Source organism: Cydia strobilella, chromosome 14, assembly GCF_947568885.1.
Source record: "Cydia strobilella chromosome 14, ilCydStro3.1, whole genome shotgun sequence".
NCBI classification, from domain to species: Eukaryota; Metazoa; Arthropoda; class Insecta; order Lepidoptera; family Tortricidae; genus Cydia; species Cydia strobilella.
Window position 1 is genome coordinate 3330257 of NC_086054.1, and position 21347 is coordinate 3351603.

Below are 21347 nucleotides of genomic sequence, written 5' to 3' on the forward strand. Positions count from 1 at the left end.
CAAACATTCAGAACGCATGATAGTAACCTGCAGTTAGCATACCGGTTAATATATCTTACCAAGCGTCAGGTGACACTGCGCAGGCCAAAGTAGGCCTCTTCCCGGCCGACATCAAGACCTCCACGTCGAATATAAGCGCGTCGTCAGGCGGGCAGGGCACTTGCTCCGCGCCGTCGCTGGTGTACCTGCACCACCCGTAGGTTTTCGACCATTCCTGTAAAACATTTGTAAAAGGAGTTAATTCAGGCACAGGGCGGACACGCTATACATCAAAAATCACTCGCGTTTCTATGTGTGAAAGGCACGTCCATACACGCGTCATAGTGTGAGTAATTTGCTTAAAAATAGTACTAAGAGAACGCCAGAAGTTCGCTAGATTTCTGTCGCGGGGCGAGGTAATTCGAGTCAGGGTGGGGCGGTGCGTGGCCGTTCTGTATGATAATACTATTACTTATTCTGTGATTGAGGTTATTTTGCCTTGAAAAAACCTGTTGTACTTTTTTGTTTATGATTTAGGAGGCAAATCGCGGGGATGATAAGTAATTACCGTCGCACATGGACACCTGCATCACTATCCTCCTAAGGCCCAAGGTCCTACCTATAGTACCTCTTCAGTTCGATGAAATTTAAATCCTATTCGATTGGAACAGTCGCTTTTGCTTTGTTTCGTTCAATTTTCCAACAATGCAAAACCAACTCTATTTCCTACACTATACGTTCAAATTTCAGTGGCAAATTTTTGATTTTTAATTCGTATAGCTGGGCCTTAGGAGGCTAGCCTAGATGTTGCAAGTGCCTTGCCAGCCTTTAAGATGGGAGTGGGCTCTTCTCTTTGAAGGTACCGCGGGCGACAGTTGATTCCACAGTTTAGCTGTGCGAGGCAGGAAGTTACTGGAGAAATGCACAGTTGAGAACTGCTAGTTTTGTTCATTTTTACAAAAAATAAAAGAATGTTTCCTTTAAATTAGCCAGCTACAACTTAAGGTTTTAGGCACTTTCCCTCCAGGGCCCATACATTTTTTCCACGCTATACCCACCTACAATACAAGCCTCTTCGAGCTTAAAGTGGCACTAGATCAATTTGTGTAGGATTGTGCCATAACTTTGTGACATTTATTTGTTTATTATTATTTAAGTTGACAATTGTACCTTAACCGCTAGATTTGTGTCGTTCTCCAGTAAAAAGGTACCACATTGTCGCTTATAATAAGGGCGAAATTTGCTTGCATACCTATACGGATAACCGGTCCACCATAAGGACACTTTATGGTCAGCGACTTTGTGGTACCTTTTCCTTGAGAACGACACATTTAAACCCGAATTACAGATCAAACCCCGTCCAGATGCTCCAAGGACACTCTATAAACTTGAGCAAATCCAGACAGGCCTCCTCCCCCCGCCCAAGGCCTCTACCAGCCTTACCTAAAGCAATATGTAGGCAAGTTAAATAACACTGTACATAAGAAAAATTTAACCTCATGAATAGGGGTGATGTAAATCCTTCATAAAAAGATTTAAAGCGTTACCTTAGGTGGCTGTGGTATGTTGGCGCAGGCCAGAGTCTTCAACAGCTCTCTGTAAGGCCCAGACTGCTGCTCACCGATGTTGTAAAAGTGCTCTACAACATCCTTGCCCTGGAGCTCTGGTAATTTGAGCTCTACGTCAGGCACGTAAGGGTTCTGTTTGTAATCTATTCCATGTCTTATTAGACTTTCTTGGCAACTGGAATAAGTTTTTTGGCAAATATTTAATTTTAGGTACAGTCTACTACAAAAATATCTAGAACGATCTTATTTGTAGAGCCATAAGAGTGTGTCACATATTTTTGTTGCCTTTGAAGAGTTTATTATAGAAGGTGTCTGTAAAAGCTTTCATCGCTGACTGTACTTTTCTTCCCACAGGCTAATACTCATTGTGACAATTCTAAGAACCCCAAACATAACTCGGTTGCATTGTTTTATCACATGTGGCCACCTCCTGTCTCCATCATCAGATCAGCACGATAGTACCATAATATTGCATTGTCACCTGAATTACATATGTATGCAAATTTTCAGCTTCATCGGAAACCGGGAAGTGGGTCAAACTTGCAAGATTTGATTACATTACAGACAGAGAACAGGACAGGTGAAACTAAGAACCAAGTAAATAGTTAATAGTAGATTGTGTCACAAGGGAGCAAAATGACATATTCCTGAACAAAGCGAAGGATTCTATGAATCCTGAGAGTAACGAGAAAGTTTTAATGCCCAAGGTGGAAATACCTATGTTACAACTTTTTATTTATTTATTTAAATAATTTTGCTACCATGTGACACATACTGCTTTTCACATCACCCATGAGGGAATTGTTATGTTCCAAAATATGATTTAACCTATAAATATAGTATGCAAAAAAGAAAAAAAATCTTGTTCCAGAATAGAAAAGTGCCACTGATCCCTCCTAGCAGGGAAGAAAACTGCCACTTTGATCCCTCCTAGCGGGGAAGAAAAAAACCCTTTTTCGAATTGGTGATGACTGTGAAAATACCTATTAGTATACACAGAAAACTTTTTGTGTTAAGAGTACCTTTCTTTTTAAATAAACCTTGTGAAAATTGGTGAAATAGGTACGTGATGAGAATAAATACCTTTTAATGATATTAGAATCAACTTTAGTACTAGGATCCTTAAATAACTGGTCATATATGTTCTTAGAAATCATCTGTATATTGTATTCATTAACTCTAAAGTCTTTGGAATCGTTTTCTTTAGAATTAGCTTCTTGAAAACTTTCTTTGGAAATGTTTTCTTTAAGATCTTCTTTTGGAACACTTTCTGTTTTGAGGTTATTTAATTCCGCAATTTTTTTTCTTACAATAGTAACTTGGCTTTTGGGAATTATATCACAGTAACATCGTGTACGAATGCGAGATAGTTTTACAAAGTTTTTTATGCACAGTGAAACGTTTACTCGTTGCATTTTTTATTTTCAACAAAAATATTTACAAACACAAACTTTGCCGCGATCAGGCTGTGTTCTGAATCTCAATTATCACAAACCATATTTACAATTTATTTTCAACCAAGGAGTTAATATATAACATTTATTCGATGTCATGTACAGTTTATAGTAGCAATTTAAATATAGTTTTATATGTTTAAGTAAATGCCAGTGAACTGCTCAAAAATTTTTGTTTGTTTGCAGTAAAAATGGCAACAATAATTTAATTGTAACCCAAAAATGAAATGCTTTTAGTCTCCGAACGTACTCTTTTTGACAGCTGTTGATGAACTTTATATTTTATATGAAAATTGAAAAGGCTCTATTCATGTCATAGACATAGTATAGTAGTTAATTCATGTAAAGTTGGTGCGTACATCCGTCTCATTGGCAGTCTCGGTCTTGATAGCCCGGGCGAAATGTGTCAGTAAAAAGAAAAGAGTGATATATATCTTTCTCTCACTGGGATATATATCACTCTTTTATATCTTTATATCCGTATGCGTCACTGCTCCCGCTCGCAACTGTATCGGCACTTGCTCACTTTACGTCATGTTATGAGTGAGAGAGAGGACACTAGAGTAGTTATTATACCGTGGCGAGATTGTTTCTTTCATTTGTATATTGGATGTCTTGGATGATTGTATCATGATGGATGTTGGATATAGATCGATTCATTCACGAAGGCGCTTGCTTTGGTTCGTATTGTCATGCTCATGCTATTACTTTAGGTTTGACAAATCTGTGCGTCGTGAATTGCGCTATTTATAACCTTGACCTTGCATTTAAAAATGAATATATTGACGTTATTGAATTTTAATATTTTTTCTTAATAAAATACTTTATTGCGGTTTGTTTACATTTTATTAAATACCTAAAGGAATACACTCAAGTCCCGTCGAAACGAACGAGGTCAAAGCAAAGCGAACGATTTGCAAAATTTTGGATATCGCAAATACGTTTTGTGTAAATCCTTAAACTTACCAAAATATGACCTAAATTAGTTTGCATATGCATAGTTCAATTCTAACTTTGTAGGAACAAAACGCAGCTAGTGTATAATAACAACGAAAATAATCATGCTAGGTCCAAACAACTTTAAGCTTTAAAACTTTAAGCAATAGAACTCATTACATCATTGCATTGTACTTCGGTTGACCGACGGCGTCGACGCGCGGCCGAGACAAAGAGACAATAGATATCGCTTATCTTATCTATCTATTCACTTTAGTAAATCCTTGCCGGGGGTGCGACGGTGCGAGTGTACGGATATATTGGGATATACTGATATATTCGGATTCGTAAAGACAAGAAGAGTGATTCATGAAAAGAGAAAGATATATATCCTTTATATCTATATCCCCTGAGCTACCCATCTCTATAAGCCCAGTTTCGCCAAATTTTTTCGTGTATAAGTAATAAAATTATTTGTCTGTAGGTAATCAAATCAACAGCATTGGAATGTGTCCAGTAAATTTCAATAAAAAAATTAAAAATTATCTTGTAAGAATATTTTATTTTATTACCGTGTCAATACATAATACTATTTCCATTATTTCATACCTATAATGACAGTGTTAACTCAGCAAACAATATTGATAACATGATAAGTGCAACTTATAATAAAAGGAATGTAATCATAACAACTTATATTGCTCAGTTGGTTCTAAGCTGATAGTCTCCGTTCTGGGTAATATACCGCACCCAAGGCAGAGCTTGGTAGCCACTCTTCTCAATGATCTTCAGGTATCTGACTTGTATGCCCGATGTAGTAAAGTAGGGTATCTCGAATTTGACCTGAATTGGTGGCTTTCCATCAACCTCTTCACATTCAACGGATGGTAAACCGAAATGAGCTCTCATTAGGTACTCTTTGCCTCCTGGGAAGGATTTAATAGACCAGGTTATAGCACTCTGTTCCGGTGTGTATTTCACGCTGCCAATGGTCGTTTTGAATTTAGGGGAATCAGCATCTGCAGGCACAGGAATGATAATCTCTACATTGTTAGCTGTAGAACGTCTTTTGAACTGTGATTTGGCTTTGATCATGTATTCAACCCTGGAGTGGGCATGGCGCTCAATAACAGACTCAATCCAAATTAATGGCTTCACATGAGTGTTTAACCTGTAGGACATGAGCTCAAATTCACCATCCGGAGGAATGAACGAGATGGTTCTGTCATTCTCAAATCGTGACAACCTGACACATTGATGGAATTTAACATCTTCAAGCTCAACAGACTTGGACTTGCCTCGACCTGTGCTCTCAAATAGCACCTTATCATTCAAACCCAACCGTAGCTCTGGCATGCCCGACAGATAAACTCTCATTTTTATGGCACCAACAATCTCACTCCGTAACACATTGCCATTAGCATTGGCAAGCAAATTGACTGATTCGATTACATCTAGGAATACTTCATTCTTTCTGTATTTTATGCCTTCTGATCTCCATGATACTGCATTTGTGACCGCCATGGGTATTCTTGGCTGCATCTCCAGTTTATGTCCTTCTTGGGTGATGTACTCCTGCAGGATCTTGCTGTCCGTCGTCTGAGGATACCCAAAGTCGATGAGTTCATCTAGCAGCTCATAAATAACCACAAAGTTGTCGCGAATACTCTCCTCTTCAAGCTCCTTGAAATACTCAGTCATGACTTCAACAATCTTGTAAAGAAATACGAAAACAAGCGCTATGTTAGCGTTTTTCTTCGTAGTTGATACGATATAGAGGTTGTTGGTCTTGATGTAGGAGAACGTGCATTCGCTAGTCTGTAGCAAAGGTGTCAACATCCCTTCCTCTTCTTTCTCCATTAGTAAAGGCATGAACTTGTCGATGACGCCCATGTCCACATCGCCGCGGTAGTTCCTCGATATGAGGACTTTACCTTTGACGTCTAAAATGTATATCGCAGACGAAGACATCTTGGGGCTGTAACGAAATGGGCACAATCTTAATCCACTTATAATATGGTAACTAAGTGGCATACAGACAAAAACTACGCTTTGTCTAAAGTGCTTACATTGAAGTACATGGACAAAATTAAAACATATTTATTTACTTACGGAAATATACACTATTTTTTTAAATAAATCTCATTATTTCCGTAATAAGTACGTGGGATGACGCAAGTTGGAACGACACGACTGACAGCTGAGCTGTGAGCCTGTGACATTTTTGGTTTTAATAAGATAAGAAATCCAAACGTTTTTAATCAGAGGTCAAATAGTATAGTTTGTTAGAGGACTGTCTCATTTCAAACATAGACAGAGAGAATCATACTATCTTTGTCTTACACTAGTACTAGCACCTAAAAGAAAAGGATGAGTATATTATTTTTTCTTTCGAATGAAAGATGCCCCTCGCGTCCCTCGGCTCGTTGGGTGGACGACATCCGGAAGATTGCGGGCAAAGAATGTAATTGCGGGTCACTTCTGGATGAGATTAGCTCAGGACCGGGACAAGTGGCGTGGAAGAGAGGCCTATGCTCAGCAGTGGGCGATAAAGGGCTGATACGATGATTTTTTTTTTGTTTTTATTTACTGAAAATTTGGTTTGACCAACTATAACAGCTGGCAATGTTTGAGTCATGTGTAAAATCATCCGAATGAAATCTTGAACCGTCTTAGTTTGACATTGACTTGTCGGCTGTCAAACTGACATTTCAGGGCTCGAATGGCTTCAATACTGGCGGATAATTTTTAGTATTATATTCGCGTTGTTGTCAGTGTTCATGAATGCTGAATTAAACAACACATAATTGTTTGTAAATAACTAAATAGCTTTCGTAACAATGGTCAATTAAAGTAGCGATGTTTCCCTAACATTCCTCGTTAGAAAAAGAGTTCTATACCATTGTTATATTTGTTAGATTTCAAAACAAAGCAATGGTGGGACCAAAAGTAAATGAAAACAATTCTATTGTGTTCCTAGATGTATCAATTGATGGCGAGAAAGGTCAGTATTTGATAAATTTTAAGTTGAAGTGTATTTTTAAAGTGCATGTGCAACGCGTTTCTAGGTCAGTCGATTGTGTAGGACAAGGACGCGCGACACGTTACTGCATTATTTATTGTATATTTCAAGTTTATTTATGTTCGCGATGTTTATGTATTAGAATGTATTTATGGTACGTTTCTATGCGCCTTTACTTAAAAAAAACTCGATCTTTTTTTTATAAAGATATAAATATGGTGTCATTATTTCCTACTTTGTTCTAAAAATAGATATAATTACACGGCCATTACGTAGGTTGGTAATTGAATAATATAAAGGTTTCTTGATTTATATTAGTTATGTATTTGTGAGAAAAAAGAGTTTTAACTATGTGCATGTCTATTGTCTTAATTGATATTTTTTTCAAAATATAACTTTATTTATACTTTACATGTATTTTATGAATTTCTTACTATGTCTGTTTTTTTTTATTCCATAGACTAAAACAACATTTAATGTGTTGCTAGTTTTTTACGACTTATAAATATAAATAAGAATAATATTTTTTTTAATAGTTGGCACATTATAATGGTGACTGATGTATTATTCAGACAATCCACTTAAAATTTGGAATGCAAATATGTATATGCATGATGAGAATACACTATGCTTGTGGAATATAATTATATATGTGTCCATTTTAATTTATGATTACTGGTAGTCAGTATCAGTAGCAACTTTTGGTAAATGCATGCCTTTTAAAATTAAAATCTTGCAAGTGGATTTGTACTGTATACTCACTTTACATGTAGGTATCGGACAAAGATAGATATAACTCCATAATAGATGGATACAGTCTAAGGAAAAAACGTGCCTCGAAAATCACGAAAATTTGATTCTCGATCAGATGGCGCCACTAGTTTTGGCTGTTTCGTTTGTTATTCATAATTTTAACGCATACCAGTGAAAGAATATGGGTCAAAATCATATAAAAATAATTAATGCAAATAAAAAAATCATTTATCCATATTTAAATACATTTTATCGTATTTTTATAAATATTTATTTTTAGTTTTAAAGTGTGTCGACAGATGGCAGTGAATTTACTGGGGTTACAAAATTTACTATGACAGTACCGCTCTAGTATAAGTTACTCTATGGTATCGGATAATTATCGCGACATTAACATGTGGTACATCAATCAATAGGGCTAAAAATAACTTTAAGGTTTCTAAGTAACTTTTATATAACATGAATAATTTTGAGTAATCACACAGTTTACACAAAAAGTAAATAGAAATGGGCAAAGTGCGAGTCGGACTCGCGTACGAAGGGTTCCGTGCCATTACGCAAAAAACGGCAAAAAAATCACGTTAGTTGTATAGGAGCCCCACTTAAATATTTATTTTATTCTATTTTCAGTATTTGTTGTTATAGCGGCAACAAAAATACATCACCTATGAAAATTTCAACTGTCTAGCTATCACGGTTCATGAGATACAGCCTGGTGACAGACAGCAGAGTCTTAGTTATAGGGTCCCGTTTTTACCCTTTGGGTACGGAACCCTAAAAAGTGCCTCAACATCTATCATTTCAACCATTTGTCCCCGCCCTACGTGACCACCGCCACCGCTAAACAGATGGGAATGATTGGGGATAAAGAGGAATGCCCCTATTCCCATCTGTGCCCGGCGTGGAGAACACCCAATACTAGTACCCAGTTTTATCCTTATATTATACCAATTTCTAACTGTACACAGTGGACAATAGTATCCATTGATTCAAGAATCCTGGTTAAATTTCAATAATTCACTAATCCAGTTCAGCCTGTTTTGTCTTTCTTATCTCTTCCCGGCATTTTGTAATCGCAATTACGTGTCAGGTTACAAGTACAAATTCAAGGTACTTCTTATCTCAATCCTAATAGAATTTAGAAAATCAACCATGCCATTTAGAACTTAAGGTTGAATTTGCGAATTGGATAAAAGTACAACAAAGTATATGCCTTTGCTGGAATGCATTTTATCATATTATTATTAAATAGACTTCTTGAAATGTATTTCTTATCAAGATTCCTGCGTAAATATTATTATCATAAATTGTAATTGATTTCATGCACCATTCAATATTATCTTTATCCTTTTAGACTAACTATGGCTAGTACAAAAAGGTAGGTATTAGGTAGGTAAAGGTAGTAGGTTAGTACGGGTAGCATAGGCTACGGTGATTGCTTACTATCAGCCGGGCCGTATGCTTGTTTGCCACCGATGTGGTATAAAAAAAGGAAAACAGAGTTTTAAATGAAAGCTAGAAAGTCTGAGTAATATATTAAAGTGCACATCATTTGCTGATTGCTGGTTTAACACATACTTTGTACACATACTTCACTTACAGAAGGTCGGTAGAACAGAAGGAGTGAAGTTCTTCCTTTCTTTTTTTTTTACCCCCAAATGCGTTTATGCATGCCACCGGGCCCGGGGGAGCCAGGAGCCATGACGGACTAACCATTGGTAGGACTACCGTCTACAACCACCAACGAATGCCTACTCCGCCTTGTAGAGGAGCGCCGCAGGATCACTATCAGCATTCGACTGCGTAAAGTTCTTCCTTTCTGACTACGTTGAGCGACGTACACTTGCAATATATGCCGGTCTTCTCTACGTTGACCTTACCTAGTTAGCTTCAATTAGAAATCAACCTTATCAACGAGCGACAATGTGGTACCTTTTGGTTGAAAACGTCACATATTGTCTTCGGTTACGGCGATAGTTACTCATGAAATAAAACTATGAAAACTTATTATATCGCGTATATCGAATTTATACTACATCCCGACGTTTCGAACCCTTTACAGCGTTCGTGGTCAAGGTGATTGAAGAAAAGCTACAATGTGCAAAAATACCTACATACAAAAATAATGAACCATAATAAACTTTAAGGCTGGTTGTACATGCAATATCGGTTCATAAGGCTAGTAATACAATACAACTATGTTCAAGTAAAGATATACGCGATAAAGCTACGCCGGCTCTAACCCTACACCTCTGACCCGAGAAGATTTAATTCCCTCCTAAATTGTAGGAAGGTATCCCAATATGGGACCGGCAAGAAACTCGGCGGGACACATTTTTTCAAAACATATTATACACAGAATGTCCAACATCATCCAACACAAAGGTCTCACAGTCTTTGTCTCGCTTGCTCCTTTATCAGATGGATTACAGGATCCCAAGCTGGTGGTAGAAAAAAACCATCTTCCCTATTAAAGTTTGGATATTTCTTAATCTCAATGGCCTCGCGCAGCATTCAGGTTCGAAGCGTCGGGATGTATTATAAATTCAATATACGCGATGTAATCCGTTTTCATAGTTTTATTTCTTAACCGCAATGTTAACTGAACAGACCATTCAAAAAGCATGTTGCAACCTTTTGGGTACGTAACCCTAAAAACCGGCCAAGTGCGAGTCGGACTCGCGCACCGAGGGTTCTTAGTATTTGTTGTTGTAGCGGCAGCATTATCGTGTACTTTTATTATGTACCTATGTTACAACTTCTTGAATAAACGTCTTTTATTATTATTACTATAAATACATCATCTGTGAAAATTTAAACTGTCTAGCTATCACGGTTCATGAGATACAGCCTGGTGACAGACAGACGGACAGCGGAGTCTTAGTAATAGGGTCCCGTTTTTACCCTTTGGGTACGGAACCCTAAAAAGTGGTACATAATAGAAGTAATTAAAATATATTTACAGGTTTACACAACAGACACAGGCTTCTTTTGTTTCATTCTCATTTCATTATCTGTTTCCGTCACGCCTATCGCGTGAGGCGAGACGGAAACAGATATCATCTTTAATCTTCTCGGAATTAACGAAAGTTGATATTCGGTGGCGGCCGCGCACGTCTTTTTCCTTATCTCTGAAGTAGTAAAGAACGAATTGAGTACACGCTCTTTTATTAAACTCACAACTAAACAGTATTATTGTTACAGCTAGCCGCATAGTGATAGAGCTGCGGAACGACATAGTTCCCCGTACGGCGGAGAACTTCCGCGCCCTCTGTACTGGAGAGAAAGGTGTTGGCGCCAGCGGGAAGCACCTACATTACAAAGGCACCAAATTTCACAAAGGTATGGTTTTCTTCTTCTTCGTTTCTTTATACGAAACGAGGGGCAGTGCAAGGGGTAAAAGGGGTCGCGGGGGCTCGCAAAGCCAAAGTTAAGAAAGAAATCATAGCTGAAGGACAATAAGGACATAGGTTCTTGGAAGGCAGAGAACTTTCGAGCAACTTGCACTGGAGAAAAAAGCGTTGGCGCCAGTGGGAAGCCCCTACAAAGGCGCCAAGTTTCACTAAGGCTTAATTTTTGTTTCTCGTTTCCTTATGAATGACGTTAGCGAGTCGCTAATCGAGTCGCTAATAGCGACTAGACAGTAAGTCGACTAATTAGTCTACTGTAGGTTTAGCATAACAGGATACTTATCATTGAAACATTCATAACAATGGAGCGACCTTGAAAGCGCGGGTCGTTTGACGCATTCTCCACAAACAACACACACAAACAAATGATGGGAAACAGTGGCGTAACTAGGGGGGGGGGGGGGGGGGGCAAGTGCCCCGGGCGCCATCCAAGGGGGGCGCCAAAATGGGCAAAAGGCAGCAGCAGGGAAACTTTTGTCAGTCGTCAGGGGGCGCAAATTTGGTGACTGCCCCGGGCGCCATATCCTCTAGCTACGCCCCTGATGGGAAACGTTCGAGAATTTTTGTTTCGCCCTATAGTTGGATAGCGCATTCAGCCGTTTTGTTATTTATTCTGTGACCATGCTCTGTTTGCAACGACCAACTTTGACCTTAGCCTATTCAGCGCCTTCCAGATGGGCCACGGTTCATTATATTTGTTATTTGTGCCATTTTCAACCAAAAGGGTACTTATTGTCGCTTGTCAGTAAGGCGCTATTTCCATATAGCTTCAATTAGAAATCAACCTTATCAACAAGCGGCAATGTGGTACCTTTTGGTTGAAAACGTCACATTTATATTTATATTATTTATTCCAGGGCTGTCACAGTTCATGGTGCAGGGCGGAGACACCGTGAAGAACGATGGTACAAGCGGCGAGAGCATATACGGACCCATTTTTGAAGATGAGAACTTTAAACTGCCGGTAGGTAATTGTCATTCATGAGTCATGAGTGGCCACTCATGCTTTGCGTTTCTACCAGAGATGTGTGAGAATTCGTAGCAAAGAATGTGTTTGTTAAGAATCACAGTTTAAAAACTGCGGCTTTTTTTCTAGCACGAACCGGGAGTCCTTAGCATGGCGAACAAAGGCCGGCCGCACACGAACGGCTCACAATTCTGCATCACCTCACAGCAATGTCTGCATTTAGACGGCACTAACGTCGTGTTCGGCCGGGTCCTTAGCGGGCTCGGGCTTGTGACAGAGATGCAGCTATACGGCGAGCAGGACGGGAAACTTAGATTGGTGCGTTGAAACTTTTTTTAGAGTATTTAGGTATTTTCCATTTGCGAACGCTTCGGTTGTCGATTGAAGTATTCTTTAACCTCGTGAGTCTAAATGTACATTAAAATGTACATATTCATTGCAATCTAATTTGAACCTTTTATGAATCAAATAAAGTAGCATTTGTTTTGTTTCATTGCGTTGTAAAACAAACGAAATTCGTTCCAATTTACTTATAGAACAAGGTTCAAATTAAAAATTGAATAACTTTCTATGGTGGGTCTTACGAGGTTAATTTGTAGCTTTTCTAGTGTTCTAACCCTGGTCTCTAACTCTTAGAAGCCTTTATTCCCTTATAGAAATGGGACCAGGAACCACGGAAACGCGAGGCCTAATTTAGAGTTTCTTAAATATTTACAAAAACCGGACCACGCGTGTTGGAAGATCTGCCACCTTGTAACCTGATTCGAAAACTAACTATTAACATCCCTAAGCGGGTGCTGCCCTCTACCGTCTCTGTCTCTGGGTCCTCCTCCATCCCCCCATCCCCATCATCTGGGTCTGCCATCTAGTGGGTTAAATAAATAAAAAACTTAAACTTGCTATTATACTCCAATATAGAATAAGCTCTGCTACTGCTCTCAACAGTTCATCATTAATCGAATAGAGGTTTTACTTCATTGCAGGAGTGCATCATAGAAGACTGTGGTGAGGTGACGGGCAACTGGCGGGATTGGATCTGGGACGAGGAGGATAAAATCACAGACTATCCGGAGGACCATCCACAGTTAGAAGAACTATCGGTAAACCATAGACATAACAAAACTTCTGTGAGACCCAGACAATGGCACAGAATAAGAAATAGTATTATCATACAGAACGACCACGCACCGCCCCGCCCCGACTCGAATTACCTCGCCCCGCGACAGCAGATTGACGGCCGTTTGCCGACCGCTCAGTACTATTTTTAAGCAACTTACTCACACTATGGGACTTCCGGTTCGAGCGCCATCTTGATAGTTAGCATCGTGATTAATTACTTTGTTTTTTGCTTATTAATATTGTTTAAAGTGTAATATCGATAGCTTATTATACAGTAAACTAATGTGGTAGTGTGCAGTGAATGGAGAATTAATTTTGAAGCGCGTTTAACCACCATCTTGGAGTCAACGGCCGGTAGTCCACGTGCTTCTTGTAAAGACTAGCTATCGATTTACAAGAGCTAACAAATCACCGTACACTGTCTTGTACAACCGTACAATTTTTGTCGTTTGTAAACCTCTCAATACCTTGATACTGGCGAAATAGTCCCACTGGGCTGAAGCCATAATTTTAAAAGAAGAAGAAGAAGAAGAAGAAGAAGAAGTACTCACACTATGACGTATGCCGCGTGTACAGACGTGCCGTTCACACATAGAAACGCAAGTGATTTTTGATGTATAGCGTGTCCGCCCTGTGACAATGGCCAAACGCGTGTGAATTCTGTTGAACCTCCTCATTATGAAGCGAAACTCCATTTTAATATATTTAATATCACTACATAGTATAAAACAAAGTCGCTTTCCGCTGTCTGTCTGTCCCTATGTATGCTTAGATCTTTAAAACTACGCAACGGATTTTGATGCAGTTTTCACCTATCAATAGAGTAATTCTTGAGGAAGGTTTTAGTGTATAATTTGTAAAGGTTTTGTGTAACCCGTGCGAAGCCGGGGCGGGTCGCTAGTATAATATATAGACATAATACTTGATTTTTCTGCCTATTAAAATTTAACTTTATCAATTTATACGGGAAAAATGACCACTTAGGACTTTATTAAGGAGGCGATGAGGTTTGCAATTGCTTCGTGTATTTTTTTAACACCGTCCCCGGCAAACTCTATACTATTTGTTCTCCATATTATAAGAAGACTAGCTAGATTGCTCTGAAACTTTGTACTTACAATAGGATAAGGTATATCTAGGTCTGAAATTAGTTTATGTAGCTTCAGATACCATACTTAAAAAAATACAGTGAATTTAAGTTTTTCATACAAAACTTGTTCTTGCTCTATTTAGTTTGTTTTATATACTAGAGCTATTTAAACTAATTACAGACCTAGATATCCTAATGTTATTGTATGTGCAAAGTTTCATTACAATCCAACACGTAGTTTTAAAATGAGAACGAAACTCCGTTTGTATGAGAAGGTGAAATTCGGCCGAGCTTGCCGGAGATTTAAACAGTAGATAATTTCGGGGTTGGCCATAGAGCTAAGGTTGTTCACATAACAAAATACCTACAAGGTGTGTAGGTGTTTAATCTAAATAATTTCTTTACAGATAGAAACATTACTTAACTACGTAAGCACAATAAAAACCTTTGGTAACACGTACTTTGCCGAGGGCAGATACAAACGGGCCGTACGGAAATACGACAAAAGTTTAAGATACATCGCGCATCTTATGGAGCTGTTTCAGCGGGCGCCACACCCCGAGCCTCTTGTACCGTGTGAGTATTATAGTGTAGGTGAAAATATGTGCCATTTTCAACCAAAAGGGTACTTATTGTCGCTTGTCAGTAAGGCGCTATTTCCATATAGCTTCAATTAGAAATCAACCTTATCGACAAGCGACAATGTGGTACCTTTTGGTTGAAAACGTCACATATAATGGAGTCGACTTATTGTCATACTATTTAGAAACCCCGAGTTCGGTAAGGCTAGGAAAGCAATTTCGCTGTATGAAAAACTTTCACTTTGATATAACTCGAATTATGGTTAACTGGTTTCGAATCAGAAATGGTTAACTGGTTTCGAATCAGAAATAAGGAGATCCGCAGGAGAACCAAAGTTGTCGACATAGTTCAGAGAATTGCCAGACTTAAGTGGCAGTGGGCGGGCCACATTGCTCACAGAACCGATGGCCGATGGGGCAGAAAGGTTCTTGAGTGGCGACCGCGAACCGGAAAACGCAGCAGGAAAAGACCCACAATAAGATGGTCCGACGATCCGGAGCCCGGAGAGGTCCGAGATCCCTGGGGGAGGCCTATGTCCAGAAGTGGACGTCTTTCGGCTGATATGATGATGATGATGGTTAACTCTATAGGCTTTTAATTTTATTTTGGCCATTTTGGTTATTACCTTTTTGCACACAACTGAGTTCAACATACAGTGCACCTTACTCCTTTGTAATAAGTAATATAATGCAATAACATAATGTCGCAGCGTTCAACAAGGCGGTGATGTACACCCAGCAGTGCAACCTGAACTTAGCGGCGTGCCACGTCAAGTTAGAAAACTTCCAGGCCTGCCTCAAATGCTGTACAGAGGTAATTAAAAATATCAGTTTGATGGAAATATACTTTACAGTACATATGGTGCTACTTTCTCGCACTAGTGCGTAAAGTGCACTTTTCGTGCATATGTCGAAAGTTTAAAGGGCCATATGTACTGTAAAACGTTGTTCAATACACGTGCGAAAAGGTAATTCGCAACTCGTGTCGATTTAAAACACTCCCTGCGGTCGTGTTTTAATTTATCGCCACTCGTTTCGAATTTCCTCTTTTCCGCACTTGTATCGAAAATAACTATTATGAAACATCCAACATTAATTTTATGAATCATTCATGTGACGTCATCATGTGACGTAACAACAAATCCACCTCCCCTAATTCCGTTAAATAATGAATTGTTTTTAGGGTTCCGTACCCAAAGGAAAAGTTGTTTGTTCCAATTATCTCTGCATGTTTGTAATTTATTTAAAATTTAAAATTATGTTTCATAATTAGAGCCATGCAATAATGAGAAGAATAAAGTTTTTTATCTATCTATCTATCTATCAAAGGGTAAAAATGGGACCCTATTACTAAGACTCCGCTGTCTGTCTGTCTGTCCGTCTGTCACCAGGCTGTATCTCATGAACCGTGATAGCTACACAGTTGACATTTTCACAGATGATGTATTTCTGTTGCCGCTATAACATCAAATACTAAAAACGGAATAAAATAAAATATTTAAGTGGGGCTCCCATACAACAAGCGTGATTTTCTTTCCGTTTTTTGCGTAATGATACGGAACCCTTCGTGCGCGAGCCCGACTCGCACTTGGCCGGTTTTTTTAAGGTGCCGTGGGTTTAGCCAGCAGTTTTTGAAAAATCGTTGCGCTTTTTATATACCTATAATAATACGGTTGGCAAAAAATACGAATAGCAATCTTGAGACGTTCTTCTAGTAACTTTATCGATTCGAAACCTGGTTAAACAATTTTCGTTCGATAGAAAAAAAAAACACGTGCATAGGTCTAAAAGGCACCATTAAAAAAAATTTTTTTTTTTTTTTTTTCAAATTCAAATTCAAATGTTTTATTCGTGATAAACTTAAAACTAAAATTACATACAAAAGTATACTAAAGCTATAGGAACTTATAAAATAGGTAGGAGTTGAAGTTTAGCACGAAATGGTCTCGCCTCAGCATAATGCTGAACCGAAGGTCAGCGCTGATCTTCCGGCGGGACCATTTTGGGTCACGATCGCAGCCGTACGACACGGCCCAACCATAAGCTGAACGCAGCCTTTGCAGCAGCGACCAGCGCCATCTTGTCTACTGTCTATGGCAGTACTTGACAATGTCATTATTGACAACAACAAGTGTATAAGCACAGATTACTAAGTAGATAATAAGAAATGGCTATGCCGTACAACGCGATAAAATATATTTTTGCCTTTCATACGTTTAAATGTACAATTAACAAAATTTTTGTAGTTCTTGAAGCAATAGTAATTAGCCTCATACATGAATTTGAATGTAATATTTTTTATTCGGATGTTTGTTACCGTAATGAGCGAAACGTCACGTGACGTCACGCGTTCTACAGATTAGTTCACATAAGTGTCATTAGTAGCAAACGTCAGTTGGACCGTCCAACGTGTGACGTCATCACACTGTCAAATTCGCGCCAATAATTAGGAGCGTTTCAACCGCTCAAACATTTTCAACATTTTAAATTTTTTAATAAAATAATGTGAAGGTTTACAAAGTATTTTTATTTTTACCGGTGTTCAAACGATATAAATTATGATTACAAAAATAAAAATAAATCATGCATCGAGCTAATAACATAAAAATTGAAAGCGACCCATTTTGATTGATATGTTTTGGCGCTTGAACCAAATAAGAGCGCCAAGTGAAATCCTTTAGCTGATGAGTAAAGTGATAACTCTCTAAGTACTTAATGGGCGTTCATTGGCAGCGGTGTCCGGTTACCAACAGGCCGGCCTAACACCACCCACAAATATGTATCTATAGTACATTGTGCAACATGGGGCGTAAGTTAAATATTGCAAACGAGAGTATAGTTAAATCGCAACGGCTTGCCAGAGCGATTTATAGAGTCGAGTTTGCAATATTATAAATTATTACTCCCCGAGTTACACACAATGTTTTTCATCACAATTGAGATACAAAAATTAAGTATAAAAACAAAAAACTGTTAATTATAGTACTAGAAACTTCATAACTCCCTAGGGAAAACGCTTTTTTATAGTTCCCGCTAAGCCTGCATGCAATTCCACATTTACTGAGCGAGTGTGATGAATAATTTATTTATTCGATTGTAAACCTTGTCCGCCAGGTCCTCTCCCTAGACCCCCGCAACGAGAAGGCCCTCTACCGGCGCGGCCAGTCGCACTTCGCCCTCAGAAACTACGAGGCGGCCCTCAGCGACCTCAAAACTGCCGACGAGATCTGCCCCAACAACAAAGCGGTGCTCAAACTGTTAGAACAGGTCCGTATATCCAACAAAAGGTACAACGACGTTCAAAAACAGCGCTTGTCAAAGTTTTTTCGTGACCAAAAGACGGAGAGCGTCCCAGTCGGACATAACTGAGCTAAGACTGAAAGTACTGATTTATACATTTAAATAATGTGCAAATGGCACTTAATTATGAGGATGGAAATGAAAGATTCATTGATTGTGTCGCTGTCGACGTCAAATATATCTTTAGGTACATGTTTCGCCTTACTACAAAGAAGTATGATATTATACTATACTATAACCAGCCACATTATTTATGAATTCGTTCATATTGTGTCCGTGCAATTTTGCAGCTCGCTGTGCAAAAATGCGAACATATTTTTGATGTGGACAGTATTCAGTGGCGTAGCGTGAACCAATCTAGGCGTGGGCGAGAACCACATCTGCGAGGCCCTTTTCAATGTGTTTTCCCAAGGTAATAAATAGGTTGGCTTTGCGAGGCCCCCCTAAGTGCGAGGCCGTGGGCGTAGGCCAGGGCTCGGAACCGATTTTTTTTAAAAACCCTGAAATAGGCCAATATTTTGAATTATTTTATGCTCATTACGTAGGACTGAATCACGTATTTAGAAAACAATTTTGCATTATTAAAATGTCCCATTAAAAATGAAATTATAAACAAAAGAACGTAATAATAACGGTATTTTTGTATGGAGCAAATACCGGTTTCCGACCCCTGGCGTAGGCCCCATTCGCCCACGCCTAGCTACGCACGTATTAGATATGTAAAGACAAAGGAAAATCGTGCTTTCGAGTTTGACAGCTGAAGAGGATGATGACGCTACGTACCGCGCAATTGTCAACATCAATCTCGGCAACCAGAGCTACCGCATAATGTACGCATATTAGCGCCATCTACATTTCTGTCAAATTCGAAAACTTTTCACACATGTAGTACAAAGTACAATCCATGAATATTAGATGATTTTTAATTTCAAAGCGATTTACTATTTTACTCCTATTAATTTTGATCTTACTAATAATTAATTAAGGCCCACTTCCACCATCCCACTAACCCGGGGTTAACCGGTTAAACCGTTAACCCAGTGTCAAATTGTACTGGTAACCATTTAACCGGTTAACCGTGGGTTAGTGAATGGTGCAAGTGGCCCTAAAAGACACTTGATTTAGATCATTTTAAAGACCTTAAATAAATTACTTAGTATTGGCCTATTGGGTATATTTATATACGGACAAAAATTTGTTTTATTTATGACATCGAATTTCATGGTTTTATATGTGACATATAGGGATTATTATTAGCAAATCGCAAACTATTTTGACTTAATTATATTCGTGTAGAACTTGCTTCGATCTCAAAACAAAATACAATATGTAAAACTAACCCAATCTTAAATGTTAATATATTTTTCCTTTTTTTATTGTGCAGATGTCTCTAGTGACGTCGTCACAGTTGCAATGATTAAATTCGCGTTGATTGACGGATGGTCAGCTGGCGCAATTGGTAACGCATTGGACCGGTAATCCAAGGATGTGGGTTCGAGTCCCACGTTGACCAGAGTTGATCATCGTTGATTTTTTCATTGTGATTGACATCTGTATATACAATTTATAGATACTAACCCAATCGTTCAAATTTTGTTTTTAAAATCTTGTGATGACAAGAAATCAAGAGAATCTAAGGTTTTTTTTTAAGATAAGGGGAGCTTTATCTCTTATATTGTTAATTTAGTGTACAGTTAAGTTTAAATTGTGTAATGTTCTTTAAGTTAACTTAAGTTTAAATATGAAAGATAGTACGAAATAGAATGTTCGATTACTTTTAAGATTTTTCAAAAAGGAAAAGTGACATCAATGGTCCTTTTGATACCTAACATTCCAAATTTATAAACTAACTTCTAGACCCGATTTTGACCTCTAACTTTGGATTTGTGTAAACAAAGATACTAATATAAATAAAAACTAAATGAACAATAAAATCGATAACTTTTAATTACAATATTTCTGACAATTTAAAGTAATTTTTTTGATGTTTTTTATTACCATGATTGATTTCTGATAGCATTACGACTGGTAAGTAAGTATACACTTTATTGTACGAAAAGAAAGGAATACTGGTGTCTGGTTTCATTTTATTTGATACCTAATCAATCCCTTACACTTACAGTACCGAATATACTAATAAGCGACGCAAAGATTATGTTTTATGTTAGTATACTTTTAAATTATTATTATTTTATAAATAATCTGGGTCTAAAAGTAGATTTATCTGAAACTATTAATTATTATTTGGTAGCGTAGAATTTAGTTATTTAAAGTGCACGAGCAGGGACCGGAAAACCCCTTTTAAAGATTAATCGTTTCGATAAGGTAACCCTATTAAATGGTTACCCAGGGGTCAGTATTACCCTATCATTTGGGTTACCCTATCGTTATGGAAACCATTTAAATACAGTGGTTAACCATATTCAAAGCGGTTTCCGAGTCAAATAGGGTGTTGATAAGGTAGTTTAGCTTAAAAATTCACCAACTAAACACAATCTTTATGTTAGGAATATACAAGTAAATGTTTGCAGATTCTTTTTGTAGACCTGACCCGTTTAGAGACTAATGTTGTTGACTGTACAATCTTTCGACTCTTACGAGGCTTCGGAGTTAAAATGTGATTCATGTTGAAATGATATTTAGTACAACTTAAGTTACATTTTTTTAAGCATATTAATTTTTAAGAGGTTTTTATTTTTAGGAAAACATAAGTTAGACCGCGAATTAATTAATATTAACAACAAGTTGTCCAGTATAGTTTTAATTTTTTTCTATACTAATATTTATGTCCATTTTGTATTTGGCTAGTTTCATTAAATTTAAATAGCTCTCTGATATGTTACGTAAAAAAGCTAAGTAAGCACAAAAGAGAGAGAGAACAGAAAATAATAAAAGTTACAAGGATTGAAAAGCTTACAAAATATGTGAGAAAATGTTTTCGAGTTTGTATATGCTTATCATGTATTATTTTTGTTGACTTTACATGAGTGACTTTGGGTCATAAAAATGGCTAGGGTCCGGTAGACACGGGTAAAATAAGACTTTTTTTTTTTTATTGATAATGGGAAACAAACAGCGAAAAATGACACATATAGATAATTACACTTAAATACATACATAAGCCAAAACAGTTTCCACTACTGAAATTAGATAATTATGGTTGCTCAG

At 37.9% G+C, this 21347-nt stretch overlaps 3 protein-coding genes and 1 non-coding gene across 4 annotated transcripts in view; 2 read left to right on the forward strand and 2 right to left on the reverse strand.

Annotated features, from left to right (window-relative positions):
* LOC134747413 (DNA polymerase subunit gamma-1, mitochondrial) overlaps positions 1 to 3003 on the reverse strand; it is a 50328-nt gene extending 47325 nt beyond the window's left edge. The window contains exons 1-3 of the mRNA XM_063682037.1: positions 2631 to 3003; positions 1527 to 1722; positions 60 to 214 (exon numbers count right to left, since the gene is read on the reverse strand). Of these exons, the coding sequence (XP_063538107.1) occupies positions 60 to 214; positions 1527 to 1722; positions 2631 to 2962 (683 nt within the window). The 5' untranslated portion in view covers positions 2963 to 3003. The remainder of the gene's footprint in view (positions 1 to 59; positions 215 to 1526; positions 1723 to 2630) is intronic.
* Positions 3004 to 4479: 1476 nt separating this feature from the next.
* LOC134747056 (AP-1 complex subunit mu-1) lies at positions 4480 to 6169 on the reverse strand. The gene is made up of 2 exons (XM_063681626.1): positions 6050 to 6169; positions 4480 to 5915 (listed from the first exon to the last, which is right to left on the reverse strand). The coding sequence occupies exon 2, from the start codon at positions 5906 to 5908 to the stop codon at positions 4640 to 4642; it is 1269 nt and encodes a 422-aa protein (XP_063537696.1). The 5' UTR covers positions 5909 to 5915; positions 6050 to 6169; the 3' UTR covers positions 4480 to 4639.
* A 508-nt stretch (positions 6170 to 6677) lies between these two features.
* On the forward strand, positions 6678 to 18592 carry LOC134747057 (peptidyl-prolyl cis-trans isomerase D). The gene is made up of 8 exons (XM_063681627.1): positions 6678 to 6941; positions 10917 to 11054; positions 11980 to 12086; positions 12219 to 12407; positions 13073 to 13189; positions 14706 to 14874; positions 15590 to 15693; positions 17994 to 18592. Exons 1-8 carry the CDS (start codon positions 6872 to 6874, stop codon positions 18246 to 18248), a joined length of 1149 nt encoding a protein of 382 aa, XP_063537697.1. The 5' UTR covers positions 6678 to 6871; the 3' UTR covers positions 18249 to 18592.
* A 1028-nt stretch (positions 18593 to 19620) lies between these two features.
* Positions 19621 to 19692, forward strand: Trnat-ggu (transfer RNA threonine (anticodon GGU)). The gene has a single exon. It is a non-coding gene; the product is annotated as a tRNA-Thr (tRNA).
* The last annotated feature ends 1655 nt before the right edge of the window (positions 19693 to 21347 follow it).